The 21,637-nt window shown below is 46.3% G+C and overlaps 1 protein-coding gene across 2 annotated transcripts in view; it reads left to right on the forward strand.

The window, feature by feature from the left end:
* Nucleotides 1-5,609: 5,609 nt before the first annotated feature.
* Nucleotides 5,610-21,637, forward strand: part of kansl1l (KAT8 regulatory NSL complex subunit 1-like) — a 28,682-nt gene continuing 12,654 nt past the window's right edge. The window contains exons 1-7 of one of the 2 annotated variants that reach the window (XM_064976679.1): nucleotides 5,610-7,199; nucleotides 7,269-7,404; nucleotides 11,187-11,322; nucleotides 11,943-12,113; nucleotides 14,097-14,209; nucleotides 17,142-17,328; nucleotides 20,740-20,878. In XM_064976679.1, the coding sequence (XP_064832751.1) occupies nucleotides 6,326-7,199; nucleotides 7,269-7,404; nucleotides 11,187-11,322; nucleotides 11,943-12,113; nucleotides 14,097-14,209; nucleotides 17,142-17,328; nucleotides 20,740-20,878 (1,756 nt within the window). In that variant the 5' untranslated portion in view covers nucleotides 5,610-6,325. Of the gene's footprint in view, nucleotides 7,405-11,186; nucleotides 11,323-11,942; nucleotides 12,114-14,096; nucleotides 14,210-17,141; nucleotides 17,329-20,739; nucleotides 20,879-21,637 lie in introns of both variants that reach the window. The other variant, XM_064976678.1, reaches the window with a different exon arrangement.

Consider the following 21,637-nt stretch of genomic DNA (forward strand, 5'->3'; position numbering starts at 1 on the left):
GTCCCAACAAGGTCAAATGCTATTTCAAGGGGTTTAAGGTTAAGGTTAGAATTAGTGTTAGGGTTAGAATTAGGTTTAGGGTTAGGATTAGGAGCTAAGGGTTAGGTTTAAGGTTTGATTTTCAGGTTAGGGTTAAGATTAGGGTACGGGTTAGGGTTAGGGAGAATAGGATTTTGAATGGGACTGAATTGTGTGTCCTCACATGGTTCGTTGTACAAGACTGTGTGTATGTGTGTGAATCTTGGATTAATTCAGTTCAATAAACATGCTAAGTGTCAGCTCTCATTTATGGTTTGCATAGAGATGTACTATATTTGTAGATAGAGTACCCTTTTATATCTTTGTTGTTTTCCTTGTAATATGAATGGTCTATTACCTCTGGCGTTTTAGTCAGACATGCATATTTAATAAATAAAATAACATTCTGTACAATTGCCTGTCTGTTGACTCTTTAAATGTGATCATTGGGGGAAGTTATGTTTTCATGATCACACTCAAGCTCAGGGCCCATATTTGTAAAGCATCTGAGAGTTGGAGGGCTGATCTAGGATCAGTTCTAGCTTTTAGATTATAATGAATATATGTATATATATATATATAAGCAATCCTATTCTGAGTCGGTTTATGAATACAGACTTCATGTGTTCATCTCATAGTGATGTGGGCTATGTCTTGATTTGATTTGATTTGGTATAAGAAATATGGTGTAAAAATTCCCACCAGCCCATGCCTCTGCCAATCCACTACACAGTCAGATAAGGGTCATCACAGGGAATCCCGCAGGGATTTCTCGACTTCCTTTGTGCTCTGTGGAACTTCATTGAGTAATTAATTAAGGAGGAGCAGTAAAAAAAAAAGAACAATATATACAGGGGGGTGCCGGTACAGAGTCAATGTGAGAGGGGCACCGGTTAGTTGAGGTAGTATGTACATGTAGGTAGAGTTAATTAAAGTGACTATGCATAGACGACAACAGAGAGTGGCAGTGCTGTGGAGAGGGGAGGGGGCAATGTGAATAGTCTGGGTAGCCATTTGACTAGATGTTCAGGAGTCTTATGGCTTGGGGGTAGAAGCTGTTTAGAAGCCTCTTGGACCTAGACTTGGCGCTCGGGTACCGCTTGCCGTGCGCTAGTAGAGAGAACAGTCATTGACAAATTTTAGGGCCTTCCTCTGACACCGCATGGTATAGAGGTCCTGGATGGCAGGAAGCTTGGCCCCAGTGATGTACTGGGTCGTTCACACTACCCTCTGTAGTGCCTTGCGGTCGGAGGCTGAGCAGTTGCATTACCAGAAAGTGATGCAACCCGTCAGGATGCTCTCGATGGTGCAGCTGTAGAACCTTTAGAGGATCTGAGAACCCAAGCCAAATCTTTTCAGTCTCCTGAGTGGGAATAGGTTTTGTCGTGCCCTCTTCACGACTGTCTTGGTGTGCTTGGATCATGTTAGTTTGTTTGGGGATGTGGACACCAAGGAACTTGAAGCTCTCAACCTGCTCCACTGCAGCCTCGTTGATGAGAATGGGGGCGTGCTTGGTCCTCTTTTTCCTCTATTCCACCATTATCTCATTTGTCTTGATCACGTTGAGGGAGAGGTTGTTGTCCTGGCACCACACGGCCAGGTCTCTGACCTCCTCCCTATAGGCTGTATTGTCGTTGATCAGGCCTACCACTGTTGTGTCATAGGCAAACTTAATGATGGTGTTGGAGTCGTGCCTGGCCGTGACTGAGCACGAACCCCTGAGGGGCCCCTGTGTTGAGGATCAGCGTGGCAGATGTGTTGTTACCTACCCTTACCACCTGGGGGCGGCCTGTCAGGAAGTCCAGGATCCAGTTGCAGAGGGACGTGTTTAGTCCCAGGGTCCTTAGCTTATTGATGAGCTTTGAGGGCGCTATGGAGTTGAACGCTGAGCTGTAGTCAATGAATAGCATTCACACATAGGTGTTCCTTTGTCCAGGTGGGAAAGGGCAGTGTGGAGTGCAATAGAGATTGCATCATCGGTGGATCTGTTGGGGTGGTATGCAAATTTCTATGAAGTCAAATTATCATCATATTATTCATTGGTTTGAATGAATACTATGATGATAATTTGACCTCATAGAACTTTGTCCAGTACCTGGACTATGGTTAATAATCTTAATCTGAGAATATTAAATTACAGTCTGGGTCTGTGAAACTGGTCCATTAAGTAGACTTTAATGTGAAAATGATTCTTTGAGTCATCATAGAACTATATAAATATTTATTTTAGCAAATATATAATTGGACTGTTTTTCGTTCATGTTTCTGAATTCTGATTTTCATCTACATGTATAGCCTATCTGAGATGCAAACAGGTTACAGAGCATTCAGAAAGTATTCAGACGGCACTCAGTTTTTCCACATTTTGTTACGTTACAGCCTTATTCTGAAAATGATTTAAAAAGAAGAATTCCTCATCAATATACACACAATACAGCATGAAAAAGCGAAAACGTTTTATTTTTGCAAATGTATAAAATTAAAAACAGTAATACCTTATTTACATAAGTATTCAGACCCTTTTCTATGAGACTCGAAATTGAGCTCAGGTGCATCCTGTTCCCATTTGTCATCCTTCTACAACTTGATTGGAGTCCACCTGTGGTAAATTCAATTGATTGGACATGATTTGGAAAGGCACACACCTGTCGAGATATTGTCCCACAGTTCAGTGCATGTCAGAGCAAAAACCAAGCCATTAGGTTGAAGGAATTATCTGTAGAACTCCGAGACAGGATTGTGTCGAGACACAGTTCTGGGAAGGGTACCAAAAAATGTCTGCAGCATTGAAGGTCCCCAAGAACACAGTGGCCTCCATAGTTCTTAAATGAAAGAAGTTTGGAACCACCAAGACTCTTCCTTGAGCTGGCCTCTCGGCCAAACTGAGCAATCGGGGGAGAAGGGCCTTGGTCAGGGAGGTGACCAAGAACCTGATGGTCACTCTGACAGAGCTCCAGAGTTCCTCTGTAGAGATGGGAGAACCTTCCAGAAGGACAACCATCTCTGCAACATTCCACCAATCAGGGCTTTATGGTAGAGTGGCCAGACGGAAAATACTCCTCAGTAAAAGCACAACAGCCCGCTTGGAGTTTGCCACAAGGCACCTAAAGGACTCATCCCATGAGAAACAAGATTCTCTGGTCTGATGGAACCATGATTTAACTTTTTGGTCTGAATGTCAATCATCACGTCTGGAGGAAACCTGGCACCATCTCTACGGTGAAGCATGGGGGTGGCAGCATCATTCTGGGGGTATGTTTTTCAGGGACTGGGTGACTAGTCAGGATCGAGGTAAATATGAACGGAGCAAAGTACAGAGGGATCCTTGATGAAAACCTGCTCCAGAGCACTCAGGACCTCAGACTGGGGTGAAGGTTCACTTTCTAACAGGACAACGACCCTAAGCACACAGCCAAGACAACGCAGGAGTGGCGTTGGGACAAGACTCCGAATGCCCTTGAGTGGCCCAGCCAGAGCCCAGACTTGAACCCAATTCAACATCTCTGGAGAAACCTGAAAATAGCTGTGCAGCAACGCTCTCCATCCAACCTGACAGAGCTTGAGAGGATCTGCAGAGAATAATGGTATAAACGATTTAATCATTTTTGGAATAAGGCTGTAATATGGAAAAAGTCAAGGGGTCTGAATACTTTGAATGCACTGTATCTACCTTGAACATGTTCTCATACCTCAGACCTGTGATATTCCTTTTCGTTTTCTCATCTTTCTCGTTCTTCTGTGGTATCAGTTTAAGGTAAGACCCAGATGCAGACTGTGTCAAAGTAACAATGTTTATTACAGCAGAGGCGTAGGTACAGGACGGCAGGCAGGCTCAGGGTTAGGCAGAGTGGTTAGGTGAGTGGGTTCAGGGTCAGGACAGGACAGGACAGGACAGACAAGGGTCAAAAACCAGGAGGGCGAGAAAAAGAGAGGCTGGGAAAAGACATGAGCTGACAGGACAAACGCTGGTTCGCTTGACAAACAAAACGAACTGGCAACAGACAAACAGAAAACACAGGTATAAATACACTGGGGATAATGAGGAAGATGGATGACACCTGGAGGGGGTGGAGACAAGCACAAAGACAGGTGAAACAGATCAGGGTGTGTGACATGTGGACTATTGTATGAGCATAGATTATACTTAAAACAAATATAATCTGTTTAGAAATTATGAAGATAACCATGCATTTTCTTGCTGTAAATTGACCTATATATTCATATATTATACATGATTGTGTGTTTGATTACACATGTAAACTTATTAAGAAATACTTGTATTTGTGTGACCTTTATTGTGGGAATTGTGCTTTTGGTTCATTTGTAACAAATATATAATCTAAAAAAAAAACTTGTTTGAAATGTGTGACTTTTATTGCGTGAAATTGTTATTTTGGTTCATTTGTAACAAATGTATTAAAACACTTTGTGAAAAGAAGTATGACTTTGTGTGCTCAATAAATAAATAATATAGAAGAGAGCTATGTTGCCAGGGGTGTAATCATTAGTCCGAACAGTTTCAAAACGGAACATTTTGCAACTAAAATGAGAGTAATCTATTGGACGAATTCAGGTAGGTCACTCGGTCCCTCCCCGTTTCATTCCGTTTGCTTCCGTTTAAGAAACGTTTCGCAACAGAATCAGTGTAATGAATACACACCCCTGTATTTTCATTTTGGGCTGATGGAGACTTCAGGCAAACAATTGATCTTAGTGACATGGAGAACTATACAGCAGGTCTATTTGCTTCTGTGTTAAACAGCACATAAAAGCGTTTCCACCGCCATTTCTCGCAAAATTGATTTAACTACAAAAAAAGATCCCACCATGTCAAACAAACCAATTATCTGCCTGCATTTCCTATTTCGTCATGATTTTTTTTACATGGTATGATTTTAAAACTGTGGATGATTAGAGCAGGTTTTTTTTTCTGAATCGGAAAGGGGCCTAGGTGGTGGGCTTGACACAGGGCTTGGCAATGGGCTGACTTTTCTATGCATGCACAATTCTGTCATGGCCCTGGGCAAGAACATTTGAGGCCCTCTAGAAAATGTTGCAGTTTTAATGCCAATTTCCAGCAATTCTGCACATTTGCAATGGAGCTGAGAGAGAATTTTGGCAGTTTTCACTTTAATTTCCCCCAATTCTACAGATGGCTAATGCTGCGTTCTTATGCTCAAGCATAACACAATCATTGGGGGCTTGATTGTCTAGCTTTTATTTTGGTGATTTTAATTTCTCTTATTTTTATGAGCTATTATTTAAACAATATATAGGACCATTATATTTTCTACCCTCAAAAGAATTCACCCCGTGACCCACCCCTGCAACGACCCACAAGTGTATCCCGACCCACAGTTTGGAAACCACTGGGCTAGGCTATGAAATAATCGAGGATTTGAGGAGAAATTGTGATTATTGATTCTAGTTTTCTAGAAAGTAAAAACTGTTTTAAACGTTCTCATATGACTGAATATTATTGGTCCTGAATGGAAATACGTTTGCATAGACTTGCCCCCACGTAGGAATCCACGCCCCCCAACACTCACTCAAAGCTCCTCAACGCGAACAGTCATTGCGTCAAACGCAGAGCAGCAGCAGCAGTAGCAGCAGCAGTTGTCTTCGCCGCCGTCGTCGTTCCATGGCAGTTGGAAATAAATAGGACCACGGAGAAGGGACTGTCAACCCGAAAGATCTTCTGATAAACTGTCTAGCCAGACTTTTGCGGTTAACATGTCAAATGAAGGAAAGGCTTAGCTTTTCACGAAATAAATCAAGGCTTCAAGAATATTATTTTCGTGGACCCTGTCAATTTTCATTCAAGGTGAATAGCAAAAAGATGGTCGATACGTTATTTTCAACTTGACGTTCCGTGCCCGTTTTTGTGTTCCAGGAAGCTTTCAAGCTGATTAAGGTGTTTGATTTATTCTTGCAAACGGTCTTGTTATTAAGTCGAGTACGTTTGTGTTTCTGACTGCAGTTCGACAATTATAAATATCAGCACAGTTCCCACCTCGTCAGTTCATTGACTTGTTTGAGCCATCCATGATGATCGCTAGCTAACGTTAATGGTTTCGTTCTGACTTCATCTTTTATCACTATAGCTAAGCTAATGTACCTAGCTGCCTATCTACTGTCTGGATGTTTTCCTACCCAGAATTTGCAGTTTTTAGTATTTCCAGTTTATTTTCAGCTTGGTGGATGAAGTGCTGACAGGGTTTTATTTTTTGGTCAAGGGAAAGTCTGAGGCAGATCTGGCATCCTCTGGTGTGACAGAGAACAGCAGTGACATCATTGGTTGGAGGGAATGGCCCCAGCCCTGACCAAGCTCTCCAAAGACGTCCACGGAATGCACCTGGCGTCCAGCAACATGGATGCAGATGGGGCAATGCTCAACATCGAGTGTGATCCTCAGTTGAAACTGATGGAGGACAGCTATGCTCAGAGGGTGTGGCTCAACCTCGCCTCTCTGCCCTTTCTGGACACGTGTTGCTCAAGCAAGAGTCCCCTTGACTTTGCCGATTCGCTCCTGTCCCCTCTTCTACAGGCCTCGGCTGGCCAGTACAAAACAGTGCTTCTCTCCAGCCCTGGTTCCCTGCTCAGCTTCCTGTCTCTCAACAAAAACCTGAAGCAATCACTGGCTGCCTGTCCAGGTGCACAAGACATGTATTTGGTTCCTGTCCCTGAACACAATAGCCAAGTTGTGGCTGAGCAGCAGCAGCAGTTTCAACACAGTGGCCATGGACCAGATGGCTATGATATCCCCCAGTCCCCTTCAAAATACTGCCAGGGTGACCTCATGTCCCAGTATAACCCTGCTGTCCCCACACCCCTCATTGAGAGGCAGGAGGAGGGGGGCTCCAGCAGCACAGACACATCTCCAACACAGCTGTGGGTCAGGGGAGCTAGGAGCCAGGGCCTGGAGCAGCCTGTGACTGCATTGGTAGAGGAGGCATTGAGAGAGCAGACCCACTGGCATCTCTCCCAACAAACGTCTCAGTTAGGACGGGCTGGGCGGCTCCAGAGGAGACTTCAAGCTCTACTAGGGGACTACGCCTCTCGCCACTGCAGCCTCCAGCTGGAGGGTCTGAAGGGGAGTCAGGGCAGGGAGACCCCAGGTCCCCCTTCACCCCCTGCAAATACCAAGCCCTTTGATCCAGCCACGGGGCAGAGACAGACAGGTACACTGAGCCGCAGGACCCAGGGCCATGCCCTACTGCACACCTCCTTACCGCCATCTCCCTCCACAGACATCCAGGAGTTTACGCGCTATGCCCAGGCCGTGCTGCGCGGGGTTCAGGAGGCTGTAGACTCTGATGCCACAGAGAGTAGCTCAGATGAAGAGTTGGAGCCTGAGCAGAAATGGGGGACCACGTCTCAACCAGTGTGAGTACAGACATTCTGGTAATGTGCTGTAATTATGTTGTAGACCTGTTAATTACTTATGAGAAACAGGAAGTATGTTCAGTTGAATAAGAATGGTAGAGAAATGTATTTCATGCTTGACTGGGATGCAAAAACATTGTCCTAACTGTGCAACAGGAACACAGCATTTTCAGAGTTAATTATGTTTCTGGATGAGTTTTGTTAAAAGCTGTGAGCTGAACCTGTAGCTTTGTTTGAGCTCGAGTCTGTTTCTCATATTTCAGGCATATTTTAAAGAGCTGTGGTGTTTTCCTGGATACCACAGTGGGTTATCACAGCTAAATAAACAGGGTTAAGGGCAGAGGTAGGCTATGAGAAACACATGCCATATGTGTGGCAGTGAGTGAATTATACATAGAAAAACACAGACCTTACACTTGAAATTACATTTCACTTGACCGCATTCAATGCACAAAACCGGTTGTTAAAATCATATAACCTCTTTAGTTTGCGGCAGAGGCAGCAGATTCCTCCACTATTCACCTGACCCTCTACTACAGTACGAACAGAACAGACCTTCTCCTCTTCTAACCCACATCCAGGCCAGGTACATAAACAGACTTTGTAAGGCCATATATCCACCCCCACACACTGCCTCGGTGGAAGAGCCCTTTGAGTCCTCCTCTGAAGTCTGTGTGACCCAGATCATGAGACGAGGAAAGTGTTTAGGGCTAAATTAAGAGGATGTAATAATGGTTCTGCTATGTGTGTCTCTCTGCCTAGGTAATAGCTCTCTGAGACTCAAACACTGTGATCACGCCAGGTTTCTTAACATTTGAATCATCCAGCATTTAGGAAGGTTTCATGTTTCTCATTATAGTTTGTTGGGAGGTTTGAACTTTTAAGTAAGTAGCAAAGATGAGCCGGTTTGTGTTTAAGTTCCAGGCCGGGAGCACATCGCCAGGTAACCTGCTCTCCCTGTCTGGTATGTAGTGACTGAGGAAGGAGACAGGGTTTGCGTGGGGCAGAAGGGACCAAAGGGGAATGTGGAGGGGATGCCTTTGTGATTCCCTGTCTAATAAACGGGGGGGTGTGTGTGTGTGTGTGTGTGTGTGTGTGTGTTAGAAAGAGTTACAGGTTTATGAGCTCAGGGAACAGGGGAGAAGAGGTGGAAGGGGAGGGGGTGATGATTTGTTTGACAGAGCAGAGGGGTGGTTTGGGTCTGGCATCATCCTGGCAGCAGCAGTCTTGTCTTTGTTGGAGCCCCTGTCTCCTGCTGGGTAGAACAAAGAACGGTTCCTATTCTATTCATTCTATTTCTATGGGGTAGGATGGTCTGTCTCTGTGGCCTTTCATTAGCTCCTTCATGGGGAGAGGTTATAGCATGCACCTCCCCTGGGAATATCTCCTCTTCTGAGACTGGATGGGCCATTTTTGGCCTCTCTTCCTTCAAAAAGTGATAACAATGGTTACAAGGATAAAATTGGGAAGTCAAACTCTCTTGATTTCTGTCCTCTTTCAGTTCCACTCATATATGTTCATAATTTGATGTGGGAGTTACTGTGGCAGACTAGGATAAATATTTGAAAGTGAAATGTGGGGTACACCTTGTAACCAGGTATGGGCAACTTTGATGGGAGTGGGGGCCACATCTGAACTCCTCATGGCCGCAGTGGCTTGTGGGTCTGTGTACCCACATCCACACGCAAACATGCAGTCAGAGCTGGCCCTAGCCTTTTGGGTTCCCTAAGCAACATTTTCTGCAATTCTAAAAAAGAAATCTATAGGGTGGTGAGAAATGTTTGCAGTCACTCTGAGTGAGAGTGACTAACAAAATCAATGGTTGCTGACCCGGTCAATAGTTGGAACATGATTACTGTAAGTTTAGGTAGCTGCCCTCTAGAGCAGAAAAAAAAAAAATGTTATTAATGACAATTTACGGGTATTATTTAATGAAGCTGCCAGTTGAGGACTTGTGAGGCATCTGTTTCTCCCACTCCTCTTTCTATTCTGGTTAATGCCAGTTTGTGCTGTTCTGTGAAGTCGAGTAGTACACAGCGTTGTATGAGATTTTCAATTTCTTGGAAATTTCTCTCATGGAATAGCCTTCATTTCTCAGAACAAGAATAGACTGACGAGTTTCAGAAGAAAGGGCTTTGTTCCTGGCCATTTTGAGCCTGTAATCGAACCCACAAATGCTGATGCTCCAGATACTCAACTAGTCTAAAGAAGGACAGTGTTATTGCTTCTTTAATCAGAACAACAGTTTTCAGCTGTTTCAGCAGTTTTCAGTTATTAACATAATTTGAATAATTAATCATTAGAAAACACTGTCTTTTAAAGTGATAAACTTGGATTAGTTAACACAACGTGCCATTGGAACACAGGAGTGATGGTTGCTGATAATGGGGCTCTGTACCCCTATGTAGCTATTCCATTCAAAACCAGCCGTTTCCAGCTACAATAGTCATTTACAACATGAACAATGTCTACACTGTATTTCTGTTCAATTTATTTTATTTTAATGGACATTTCTAAGTGACCCCAAACTTTTAAATGGAAGTGTATATTATTTAAAATAGTAATTTTGGGGGGTTTGATCCATGGGCCATCCCAGCTGTAAGCTTTACTTTATGCCCAGACATACAAGTAGAGAAATACGTGTTTAAGAAAGCAGAGCTTAGTTAATACAGACAGGCTGGCTTTTTCCTCAGTTGGGATCAGGGCTGAAAACAACCTGTGTGTAACTGCAAGAGTAAAGAAATGCACCAGCAGTATAGAACCGCTATAGTGGCGCTGTATATTTATCTTTGTTGAGCTGGCCCGGCAGAGAGTGGCTCGGGGGGGGGTGTTCCATTGGGCGGCAGCAGTGTCTCTGGAGAATGGAGATAATGCCCAGGTCCTGTGGGCTGTTTGTTTATGCTGCAACCCGAGAGGGAGGGAGGAAGTGCCTCTCCTCTCCTCGGAGACGGCTTGACTGGGAATGGGGGTGGCAGCTTTTTACACTTTTACGGTGTGGATACGTTCCACCACCTAGCCTACAACTCAGGATGTCAAAAGTCATTTTGTCACTTTCCTTACTGTAAAATGAAACCAAACTTGAAGTGTTCTTAGTTTGAGAGGCTACGGTGTTACAGCGTTGGGCCTGTGTTTGTTCGCGTGGGGGTCTATTTATGTCTATGCCTCACCAGCCGACCCAGCCTGTCTGATGAAAAATGTTCCCTTTAGTTGTCCACTCTAAGTGGCTTGCTCCTGGCATTCCCAGGGTCACTACATAGAGCCATGGTAACTAACCTAACTGCCTGCCAGAAACCAACCTCTAACCCTGCACTACAGTAATAGTGGAACGCAGTCAGAAGCTCCATGGAAACCTACACAGTTTTCTAATGATTTATTTGTGGCCTAGATATACTTTATACTCAACAGAATAAGAATAAAGCCCCCTCATCCGCCATATAATAAGAAAAATCTGATATGCAAAAGTAGCATTTTCATCTAGTGCTTTATAATGTAGGTCATAGTGTTTGCTATTTGTTGATGGTACTGTGTAAATATGAACCATATGTCCTCAGCCTCTGTACTCTTGTTGTGCTGGGCTATTTATGTTATAAAGGTCAGTAAACCTACGAACACTCCAACCGTTCAACCTGTTTCAAGGAAAAGGTTGTCTTTTTAATAGATGGGGGGGAAAATAAGAAAAAAGGATACCAAACCTACAGATATTATGAATCTAGAAAAATATGAAATTGACTGTCTGGTCATATGCTCTTTCTACCTCTCTCTTTGTCTGTCTCCCTCTCCAGTAGGTGTGAGTGGAGGTGGCAAAGGGAGAGGGCAGAGGTGGGCAGCGGGTGGACCTGGTTACAGCTGCATGTGGCAGAGCTTGAGGGACGCATCCAACAACTGGGGGACCTGCACAAACAGATCACCTCCACCAAGGTAAGGCCCAGTTCCATAGGCCCCTAGTGAACCCTGGCCCACACACACACACACACACAGAGAGGGGACTCTATCCCCTAGGCTCTAGACCAGGCAGGGGGGGTGAGGTTGTCATACGCCTGTCTGTCACTTGACTTTGTTTTCTATCTTCTGTACAAAGCCTTCTGAGGTTTGACTAGTTAATTAAAGGTTGTGTTTTAGATAAGGATGTGCAGCATTCCTCCTCTAGTCAGCCTCTGACCTTTTATAATTAGATGCGCCTGTGTGTGTGACATCAGTGTGGACCTGTTCTTGTAATGTGCCTGTGGTGTTTTTAATCTCTCATTAGTTTTCCCAGATCTAATTCACTCATTGTCAATCAGCTCTCATCAGCAGTCATGACAGCCCCCTCCTCCTGCTGCCTCCAGACATTTGTAAACACCACGACCTCCCTCACGACCTGTCCTATGATCATGTGTGAATTAGTGGGGGCCGGTGGCACTTCATCGGCTTATAGTAATGGCTGGAATGCTTTCAAGCACATGGTTTGCATAAGCCATATGAGCCGTCCGCGCCTCACCAGCTTTATTTGGTGTGAATATGCCCTGGTGGGGTTGATAGTAGTGTGTTTGTGGTCTCAGGGGGGTGTGGTCTTGGCGGATTCCCAGCCGATGACAGACGGGCAGATTCAGCAGACATTACTAACGGAGACGGCAGGACTGCCGTTCACATCGAGGGGCAGAGACCCTCCCTCCGACACGGAGAACGAACCCAGCAGCCCCACACGACTCCTCAGGAACATACAGAGACAGGTACATTTTTACTTTTTATTTAACCTTTACTTCGACAGTAACATTGAGACCTAAACTCAGCAAAAAAAGAAACGTCCTCTCACTGTCAACTGCGTTTATTTTCAGCAAACTTAACATGTGTAAATATTTGTATGAACATAACAAGATTCAACAACTGAGACATAAACTGAACAAGTTCCACAGACATGTGACTGACAGAAATGGAATAATGTGGCCCTGAACAAAGGGGGGTCAAAATCAAAATAACAGTCAGTATCTGGTGTGGCCACCAGCTGCATTAAGTACTGCAGTGCATCTCCTCATGGACTGCACCAGATTTGCCCATTCTTGCTGTGAGATGTTACCCCACTCTTCCAACAAAGCACCTGCAAGTTCCCGGACATTTCTGGGGGGAATGGCCCTAGCCCTCACCCTCTGATCCAACAGACGTGCTCAATGGGATTGAGGTCCAGGATCTTCGCTGGCCATGGCAGAACACTGACATTCCTGTCTTGCAGGAAATCACGCACAGAAAGAGCAGTATGGCTGGTGGCATTGTCATGCTGGAAGGTCATGTCATGATGAGCCTGCAGGAACGGTTACCACATGAGGGAGGAGGATGTCTTCCCTGTAACGCACAGCGTTGAGATTGCCTGCAATGACAACCAGCTCAGTCCGAGAATGCTGTGACACACCGCCCCAGACCATGACGCACCCTCCAAATCGATCCCGCTCCAGAGTACAGGCCTCGGTGTAACGCTCATTCCTTCTACGATTAACGCAAATCCGACCATCACCGCTGGTGAGAGAACTGCGACTTGTCAGTGAAGAGCACGTTTTGCCAGTCCTGTCTGATCCAGCGACAGTGGGCTTGTGCCCATAGGTGATGTCTGGTGAGGACCTGCCTTACAACAGGCCGACAAGCCCTCAGTTCAGCCTCTCTCAGCCTATTGTGGACAGTCTGAGCACTGATGGAGGGATTGTGCATTCCTGGTGTAACTCGGGCAGTTGTTGCCATCCTGTACCTGTCCCGCAGGTGTGAAGTTAGGATGTACCGATCCTGTGCAGGTGTTGTTACACGTGGTCTGCCACTACGAAGATGATCAGCTGTCCATCCTGTCTTCCTGTAGCGCTGTCTTAGGCGTCTCACAGTAAAGACATTGCAATTCATTGCCCTGGCCACATCTGCAGTCCTCATGCCTCCTTGCAGCATGCCTAAGGCACCCTGGGCATCTTTCTTTTGGTGTTTTTGAGTCAGTCGAAAGGCCTCTCTAGTGTCCTATGTTTTCATAACTGTGACCTTATTTTCCGACCGTCTGTAAGCTCTTAGTGTCTTAACGACCGTTCCACAGGTGCTGCATGTTCATTCATAGTTTATGGTTCATTGGACAAGCATGGGACATTTATTTTAAACCCTTTACAATGAACATCTGTGAAGTTATTTGGATTTTTCCGAATTATCTTGAAAGACAAGGTCCTGAAAAAGGGATGTTTCATTTTTTGCTGCGTTTAAGTCTCTTTTTCAAATGAGTCCTGTAAGGGTCCAATGATGTATGTAATGATTTAGCATTAGTTATGTCACAGAGATTGGAGGGCTTTTTAACCAGCAAATCATCACATCAAAAATGTTGAGTAGTCAAAAGGACCAAAGCAGCCGTTACTGCTGTTTCCTGGTTTAGTGGTTAATCACACACAGCAATCTGTGAGAGTCTAGCCCTGCTGCTGTTGATAGGACAGCTCCACTCCCAGTACATCTCTGGTTTTTATGCAGGGTGAAGTCTGGTTGTAGTGCTGCTGGCCTTTGTCTTCTTGACTCTAAGGGGGTGTGACAGGAACCAGAAACCAGAAAGCCTCACTTCACATTAGATTACAGGTCTGGGGAGTCGGGACATATCTACCATACTGCTTAGCAGGTGGGGGCTATTTAGATCTATAGGCCTATATGTTTCAGTTCAGTAGATACTGTATTTAGAGGATGATCTGTTGTTGTCCTTGTCCCCACAGAGTGCCCAGCTGAGCCAAATCGTGAACAGCCTGATGCCTCCTCTGAACCTCTCTCCTTCCTCCTCTCCCATCTCCTGTAGGTGGAAAGGACCGAACAAGAGAGTCTTCAGCAGGTAGACCCAATGAGCCCTACCAGCCCACATTGTCATTTCCTGTGCAGTTTAGTTTATTAGGATCCCCATTAGTTGTTGCTCATGCAGCAGCTACTCTTCCTGGGTTCCAGCACCTATGGTAGTTGCGTGGCCAGCGCAGCCACTACAGTACAGCTCGGTTTGGCCCGGTAGTGTGAAAAAGGTAACCTTGACCCAGGATCATGTCAAAAAAACAATATTCCAACAGTTTTCTGTAATTAGTCCGCTACACTTTGCTAATAGTGCAATACTGTGCAGCTGTATTCATCGATCTGGCCAAGGCTTTCGACTCTGTCAATCACCACATTCTTATCGGCAGACTCAACAACCTTGGTTTCTCAAATGACTGCCTCGCCTTGTTCACCAACTACTTCTCTGTTAGAGTTCAGTGTGTCAAATCGGAGGGCCTGTTGTCCGGACCTCTGGCAGTCTCTATGGTGGTGCCACAGGGTTCAATCCTCGGGCCGACTCTTTTCTCTGTATACATCAATGATGTCGCTCTAGCTGCTGGTGATGCTCTGAATCACCTCTACGCAGAGGACACCATTCTGTATACTTCTGGCCCTTCTTTGGATACTGTGTTAACTAACTTCCAGATGAGCTTCAATGCCATATAACTCTCCTTCCGTGGCCTCCAACTGCTCTCAAATGCAAGTAAAACTAAATGCATGCTCTTCAACTAATCGCTGCCTGCCCATCCAGCATCACTACTCTGGACGGTTCTGACTTAGAATATGTGGACAACTGCAAATACTTAGGTGTCTGGTTAGACTGTAAACTCTCCTTCCAGACTCACATTAAGCATCTCCAATCCAAAATTAAATCTAGAATCGGCATCCTATTTCACAACAAAGCATCCTTCACTCATTCTGCCAAACATACCCTCGTAAAACTGACTGTCCTACCGATCCTTGACTTTGGCGATGTAATTTACAAAATAGCCTCCAACACTCTACTCAGACTGCATCCAATTTGCTATCACAGTGCCATCCGTTTCATCACCAAAGCCCCATATACTACCCACCACTGTGACCTGTATGCTCTCGTCGGCTGGCCCTCGCTTCATATTCGTCTCCAAACCCACTGGCTCCAGGTCATCTATAAGTCTTTGCTTGGTTAAACCCTGCCTTATCTCAGCTCACTGGTCACCATAGCAGCACCCACCTGTAGCACACGCTCCAGCAGGTATATTTCACTGGTCATCCCCAAAGCCAACTCCCCTTTGGCCGCTTTACCTTCCAGTTCTCTGCTGCCAATGACTGGAACGAACTGCAAAAATCACTGAAGCTGGAGACTCGTATCTCCGTCACTAACTTAACGCATCAGCTGTCAGAGCAGCTCACAGATCACTGTACCTGTACATAGCTCATCTGTAAATAGCCCATCCAACTACCTCACCCCCCCCCCTCATACTGTTATTTATTTTTGCTCCTTTGCACCACAGTATCTCTACTTGCACACCATCTTCTGCACTTCCATCACTCCAGTGGTAATGCTAAATTGTAATTATTTTGCCACTATGGCCTATTTATTGCCTTACCTCCCTTGTCCTACCTCATTTGCACACTTTGTATATAGTCAATAATACAATAGAAAAAGTCTGTTTATGCCATGTGTAACTCTGTGTTGTTGTTTGTGTCGCACTGCTTTGCTTTATCTTGGCCAAGTCGCAGTTGTAAATGAGAACTTGTTCTCAACTAGCCTACCTGGTTAAATAAAATAAGTCTTTCTCCTGTAATAATTATAACTACTGCTCCCAGTTCCACAGTTGCTTACCACGTCAGAGGGTCAAAGAAAATAGAAATCAGGCATAAGCTGTCAATCAAAAGCCAGATCAAATGGTTTTCTATAAAGAATAGAAGGACTTTGTGGAATTTCAATCACTGTTCTGTGGATTACTGAGATGCCAGAAACTAGATCCTGTAGGCAAGGCTGTTTTATTTTAATTTAAATGAGTGACATTATGGTTCCTGGACAGCCCTGTTTTTAGGCACAACCACTCCCTCTAACAGGATAGGATTGTGGAGTTCTTTGGGTGGTACCAACTACCCACAAGGGTGCTGTACTATAGACTTCACAGAGCTGCTGTTTTTATTTCTGTCACAGGCAGCACAGCATAGTATGTTTATCTAGTTTTTATCTAAGAAATGTAAAGTCTGATTCAGAGGACAGGGAGGTAGGGTCTAGGAGGGCCAAGGAGGTTACTGTGATCTGGCAGGATAATGAACAAAATCATTTCACTTCCTGTAACCAAGGGAAGCCTGTCCCACCAGAGCTGGAAATAACAGGCCCCCAGTGAGTGTTGGACTAGCAATGTTCTAAAGCCAGTATCTGCTAGTCTAGGTACCAAAAATGGAACCCTATTCCCTACCTTTGACCAGGGCCCATAGGGTAGGAAATATATAGGGTGCCATTTGTGCTGAAGCCCTACTCTACAGCCCAGAGAGGACCTCAGATCTCCTATCCATCACTAGTGATATTAAACATGCTCGAGCTATCCTTAAAATAACCCTTGGAAAAGTTTTACAATGTCCAGCTGTGATTTGGATCAGTCCTTAAGCTCAGGTTCCTACTTCCTCCTGTCCCCTTTTTACTCTCAATAAAAAGTCTTCACCTCCCCTGTTCTGATCTGACTCCCACGCTGCCATGGATGTCATGGAATACGGATCATATCTGACTGGGACACTGGGTTGGATTGTTTGTGTTTTGAGTTGTTTAAGGGCGTCTGGGCAGCTCTCTACCAATAGAACTGTTGCATTTGTGTGTTGAGTGAATAAAGTGCTGTGTGTTTAGTGACTTAGGTTGAGTTTCAAATGGCACCCTATTCCTTATAGTGCACTACTTTTTACCAGAGCCTCTGGGTGCCATTCCATTTGGCCCATATACTAAGTGTCCCCTCTGTTGTTCCCTGCAGTGGCGTGGTCCTGGGAGGATATGATGCCTTCTCCCAGAAGGCACCCAAGAGGAGGAGAGTGAACCGCAGAAGACAACACCTCCTCCAAGTGGACGCCACCTGTGTCTCAGCCCGCACCCGACCCCTGGTGATCTATCACAAACCACCACTCTTCATCAACAATGCCCACACCAGCCACAGACAGCAGGTAGCAACCCTCAACACTACCCACACCAGCCTCAGACGGCAGGTAGCAACCCTCAACACTACCCACACCAGCCTCAGACGGCAGGTAGCATCCCTCAACACTACCCACACCAGCCACAGACGGCAGGTAGCATCCCTCAACACTACCCACGCCAGCCACAGACAGCAGGTAGCATCCCTCAACACTACCCACACCAGCCACAGACAGCAGGTAGCAACCCTCAACACTACCCACACCAGCCACAGACGGCAGGTAGCATCCCTCAACACCAGCCACAGACAGCAGGTAGCAACCCTCAACACTACCCACACCAGCCACAGACGGCAGGTAGCAACCCTCAACACTACCCACACCAGCCACAGACAGCAGGTAGCAACCCTCAACACCAGCCACAGACGGCAGGTAGCATCCCTCAACACTACCCACACCAGCCACAGACAGCAGGTAGCAACCCTCAACACTACCCACACCAGCCACAGACAGCAGGTAGCAACCCTCAACACTACCCACACCAGCCACAGACAGCAGGTAGCAACCCTCAACACTACCCACACCAGCCACAGACAGCAGGTAGCAACCCTCAACACCAGCCACAGACGGCAGGTAGCATCCCTCAACACTACCCACACCAGCCACAGACAGCAGGTAGCAACCCTCAACACTACCCACACCAGCCACAGACAGCAGGTAGCAACCCTCAACACTACCCACACCAGCCACAGACGGCAGGTAGCATCCCTCAACACTACCCACACCAGCCTCAGACGGCAGGTAGCATCCCTCAACACTACCCACACCAGCCACAGACGGCAGGTAGCATCCCTCAACACTACCCACACCAGCCTCAGACGGCAGGTAGCAACCCTCAACACTACCCACACCAGCCACAGACGGCAGGTAGCATCCCTCAACACCAGCCACAGACAGCAGGTAGCAACCCTCAACACTACCCACACCAGCCACAGACGGCAGGTAGCAACCCTCAACACTACCCACACCAGCCACAGACAGCAGGTAGCAACCCTCACCACTACCCACACCAGCCACAGACAGCAGGTAGCAACCCTCAACACTACCCACACCAGCCACAGACAGCAGGTAGCATCCCTCAACACCAGCCACAGACGGCAGCATCCCTCAGCATCCCTCAACACTACCCACACCAGCCACAGACAGCAGGTAGCACCCTCAACACTACCCACACCAGCCACAGACAGCAGGTAGCAACCCTCAACACTACCCACACCAGCCACAGACAGCAGGTAGCAACCCTCAACACTACCCACACCAGCCACAGACAGCAGGTAGCAACCCTCAACACTACCCACACCAGCCACAGACAGCAGGTAGCAACCCTCAACACTACCCACACCAGCCACAGACAGCAGGTAGCAACCCTCAACACCAGCCACAGACGGCAGGTAGCATCCCTCAACACTACCCACACCAGCCACAGACAGCAGGTAGCAACCCTCAACACTACCCACACCAGCCACAGACAGCAGGTAGCAACCCTCAACACTACCCACACCAGCCTCAGACGGCAGGTAGCAACCCTCAACACTACCCACACCAGCCACAGACAGCAGGTAGCAACCCTCAACACTACCCACACCAGCCACAGACAGCAGGTAGCAACCCTCAACACTACCCACACCAGCCACAGACAGCAGGTAGCAACCCTCAACACAACACCAGCCACAGACGGCAGGTAGCATCCCTCAACACTACCCACACCAGCCACAGACAGCAGGTAGCAACCCTCAACACTACCCACACCAGCCACAGACAGCAGGTAGCAACCCTCAACACTACCCACACCAGCCACAGACAGCAGGTAGCAACCCTCAACACTACCCACACCAGCCACAGACAGCACCCTCAACACTACCCACACCAGCCACAGACACAGGTACCCTACCCACACCAGCCACAGACGGCAGGTAGCAACCCTCAACACTACCCACACCAGCCTCAGACGGCAGGTAGCAACCCTCAACACTACCCACACCAGCCTCAGACGGCAGCAACCCTCAACACTACCCACACCAGCCACAGACCAGGTAGCAACCCTCAACACTACCCACACCAGCCACAGACAGCAGGTAGCAACCCTCAACACTACCCACACCAGCCACAGACAGCAGGTAGCAACCCTCAACACTACCCACACCAGCCACAGACAGCAGGTAGCAACCCTCAACACCAGCCACAGACGGCAGGTAGCATCCCTCAACACTACCCACACCAGCCACAGACATCAGGTAGCATCCCTCAACACCATGCACACACACACACACACACACACACACACACACACACACACACACACACACACACACACCTGCTTCCAATAATGAAATGTCAGATGATTGACGTATACTAAATTTAAAGAAGGATAAGAGAGTAAATCAAGCTGGCCTTATTTGTTTATGCAGAGAGACTCATCTTGACATTGGAGAATGAGTTATAGAAACTCTTGCATATTAGTGTTTTTGTCATGTATGTATAAATAAAAACAGGGATGATATTAACTCTTTGAGAACAAAGGTTTACTAACCTGTGAACTGCTAGCTTATTTAAAGTGGAGTATTAATTGTAGCTGTAGTCTTTGGAAAGGGACCTTGTGCTGTGTGTCTGAGATGTTATAGTCTCATCATGATGCTGTGAAGAGCTCTCTCCAACAGTTTAACAAAACACAGAATGGAGCAGTTCATTTTAATGTGACACCCTCCTTGACTGCTATTCCAAACCCTTGATTGAGTCTGTTCTGACTTCTAAATATCAACCTGCTCCAGAGTAGAGCTTCAACCTGCAACACACAGCCTATAAGGCTCTGTTCAAAAGTAGTGCACTATATAGGGAGTAGGGTGCCAATTTGGAACACAACCAGTCAGTGTATCCATCTCTCCAGTCCTGCTACGAATCCTCCAGTTTCTCCCCACCAAGCCACAAAGCGAGCCAGCCAGGGACACCTCACTCTAGCTGATGTTATTACAGAGGAAGGCAATGTGCTAAGCCTACTGAGATTTTAATGGAGGAAAGAGAAGAAAGCTGTTCACAACATTAACTAGTTTCATTAGTGTGATTGAGCCGAGCGGCTGGCTGCTCCTTCAGGTCACAGTGACTCACAGCAACCGCATGGTAAGGCTGAATGTTAGCAGAGCTGAGAAACCAGCTGAGGGGGGGCTAAGTCACGTCTGTATGTTTAAACATATACACACATTCCCCTGGGTCATTTCTTTGCTAATGAGTTTGTGGTGGTTGTTGGTAACTCTCTGATAGCAATAGGCTACTATCTTCAAGAGCCACAGGTGGTTTGAGTTCATAAAAATGTCCTGCATTAAATCAGTGGTATCCACACCTGGTCTTGGGGTGTAAGTTATTCTAGAACTTTTCTCTCTCCTGTAGGACCCAGCCTCCCTCTGTCTCACCTGTGCCTCCTGTGATCCCCTGGCACTGTGTTCTGACCCAGCCTGCTCCTCCAGCAGCTCCCTGACCTCCAGGACCAGTCACACTATACTACACCCTGCTCTCTGTCTCAGCCCAGGTAGGCACATCTCTCACTGTGCTGGACAGACATTATGATACTGTATGTGTTATTGTGTTAAGCTAACTTTACTGCACCACACCCTGTTCTCTCTCCCCTCCGGTAGGCGCATCTCTCCTAAAACAGCATAGCTATGGAAATGTCTGCTTGGGTTAACTGATGCAAGTGATTACTGTTGTGTTATAATTACTGTTGAGCTGTATGCTTCAACTCTTTTGTCTGGAAATGGCTATAATATTCTGATGGTAGGTAGATGAGGGTGAAAGGTACCATACAATACTTTACTTCATTGTTAATTTACATTGACCAAGATAGGTGTGAAAATAGAATACAGAACAGTGTATTCTGAGAAATTATTTAACAGTACTTCTCTTTTGGCATCTTACTGGGGTACTTTCACAGCAGCATGCTCTGAGTCAGCCAGTCTAATCATTAATCTACTGTTGCTCCTCGCTGCTTGCTCTGTTGGCTATTCCCTGCAGGGAGGTTAATGATCCTAAACAATCCCAATGATCCTCGCTGGGCAGAAGGGAGGGGTTCTGAGGCAGTGAGCCGTGGCTCGAGTTATGGGCTGGCTAGAGGGGCTGTGGGAACTGGGCTGTGACTGATGAGGAGAGCACTGTCTTAGAGACGTAACTCACACAGCTCCAGTCGATTTCCTGTCAACCTGAATATCACCCCACGGACATTGATTGAGCTAAAAACAAACAACACAAACACCATAAGAATATTCTACTGACAATTATTATGTGGAAGATC

Source organism: Oncorhynchus masou, chromosome 10 (genome assembly GCF_036934945.1).
Source record: "Oncorhynchus masou masou isolate Uvic2021 chromosome 10, UVic_Omas_1.1, whole genome shotgun sequence".
Classification (NCBI taxonomy): domain Eukaryota; kingdom Metazoa; phylum Chordata; class Actinopteri; order Salmoniformes; family Salmonidae; genus Oncorhynchus; species Oncorhynchus masou.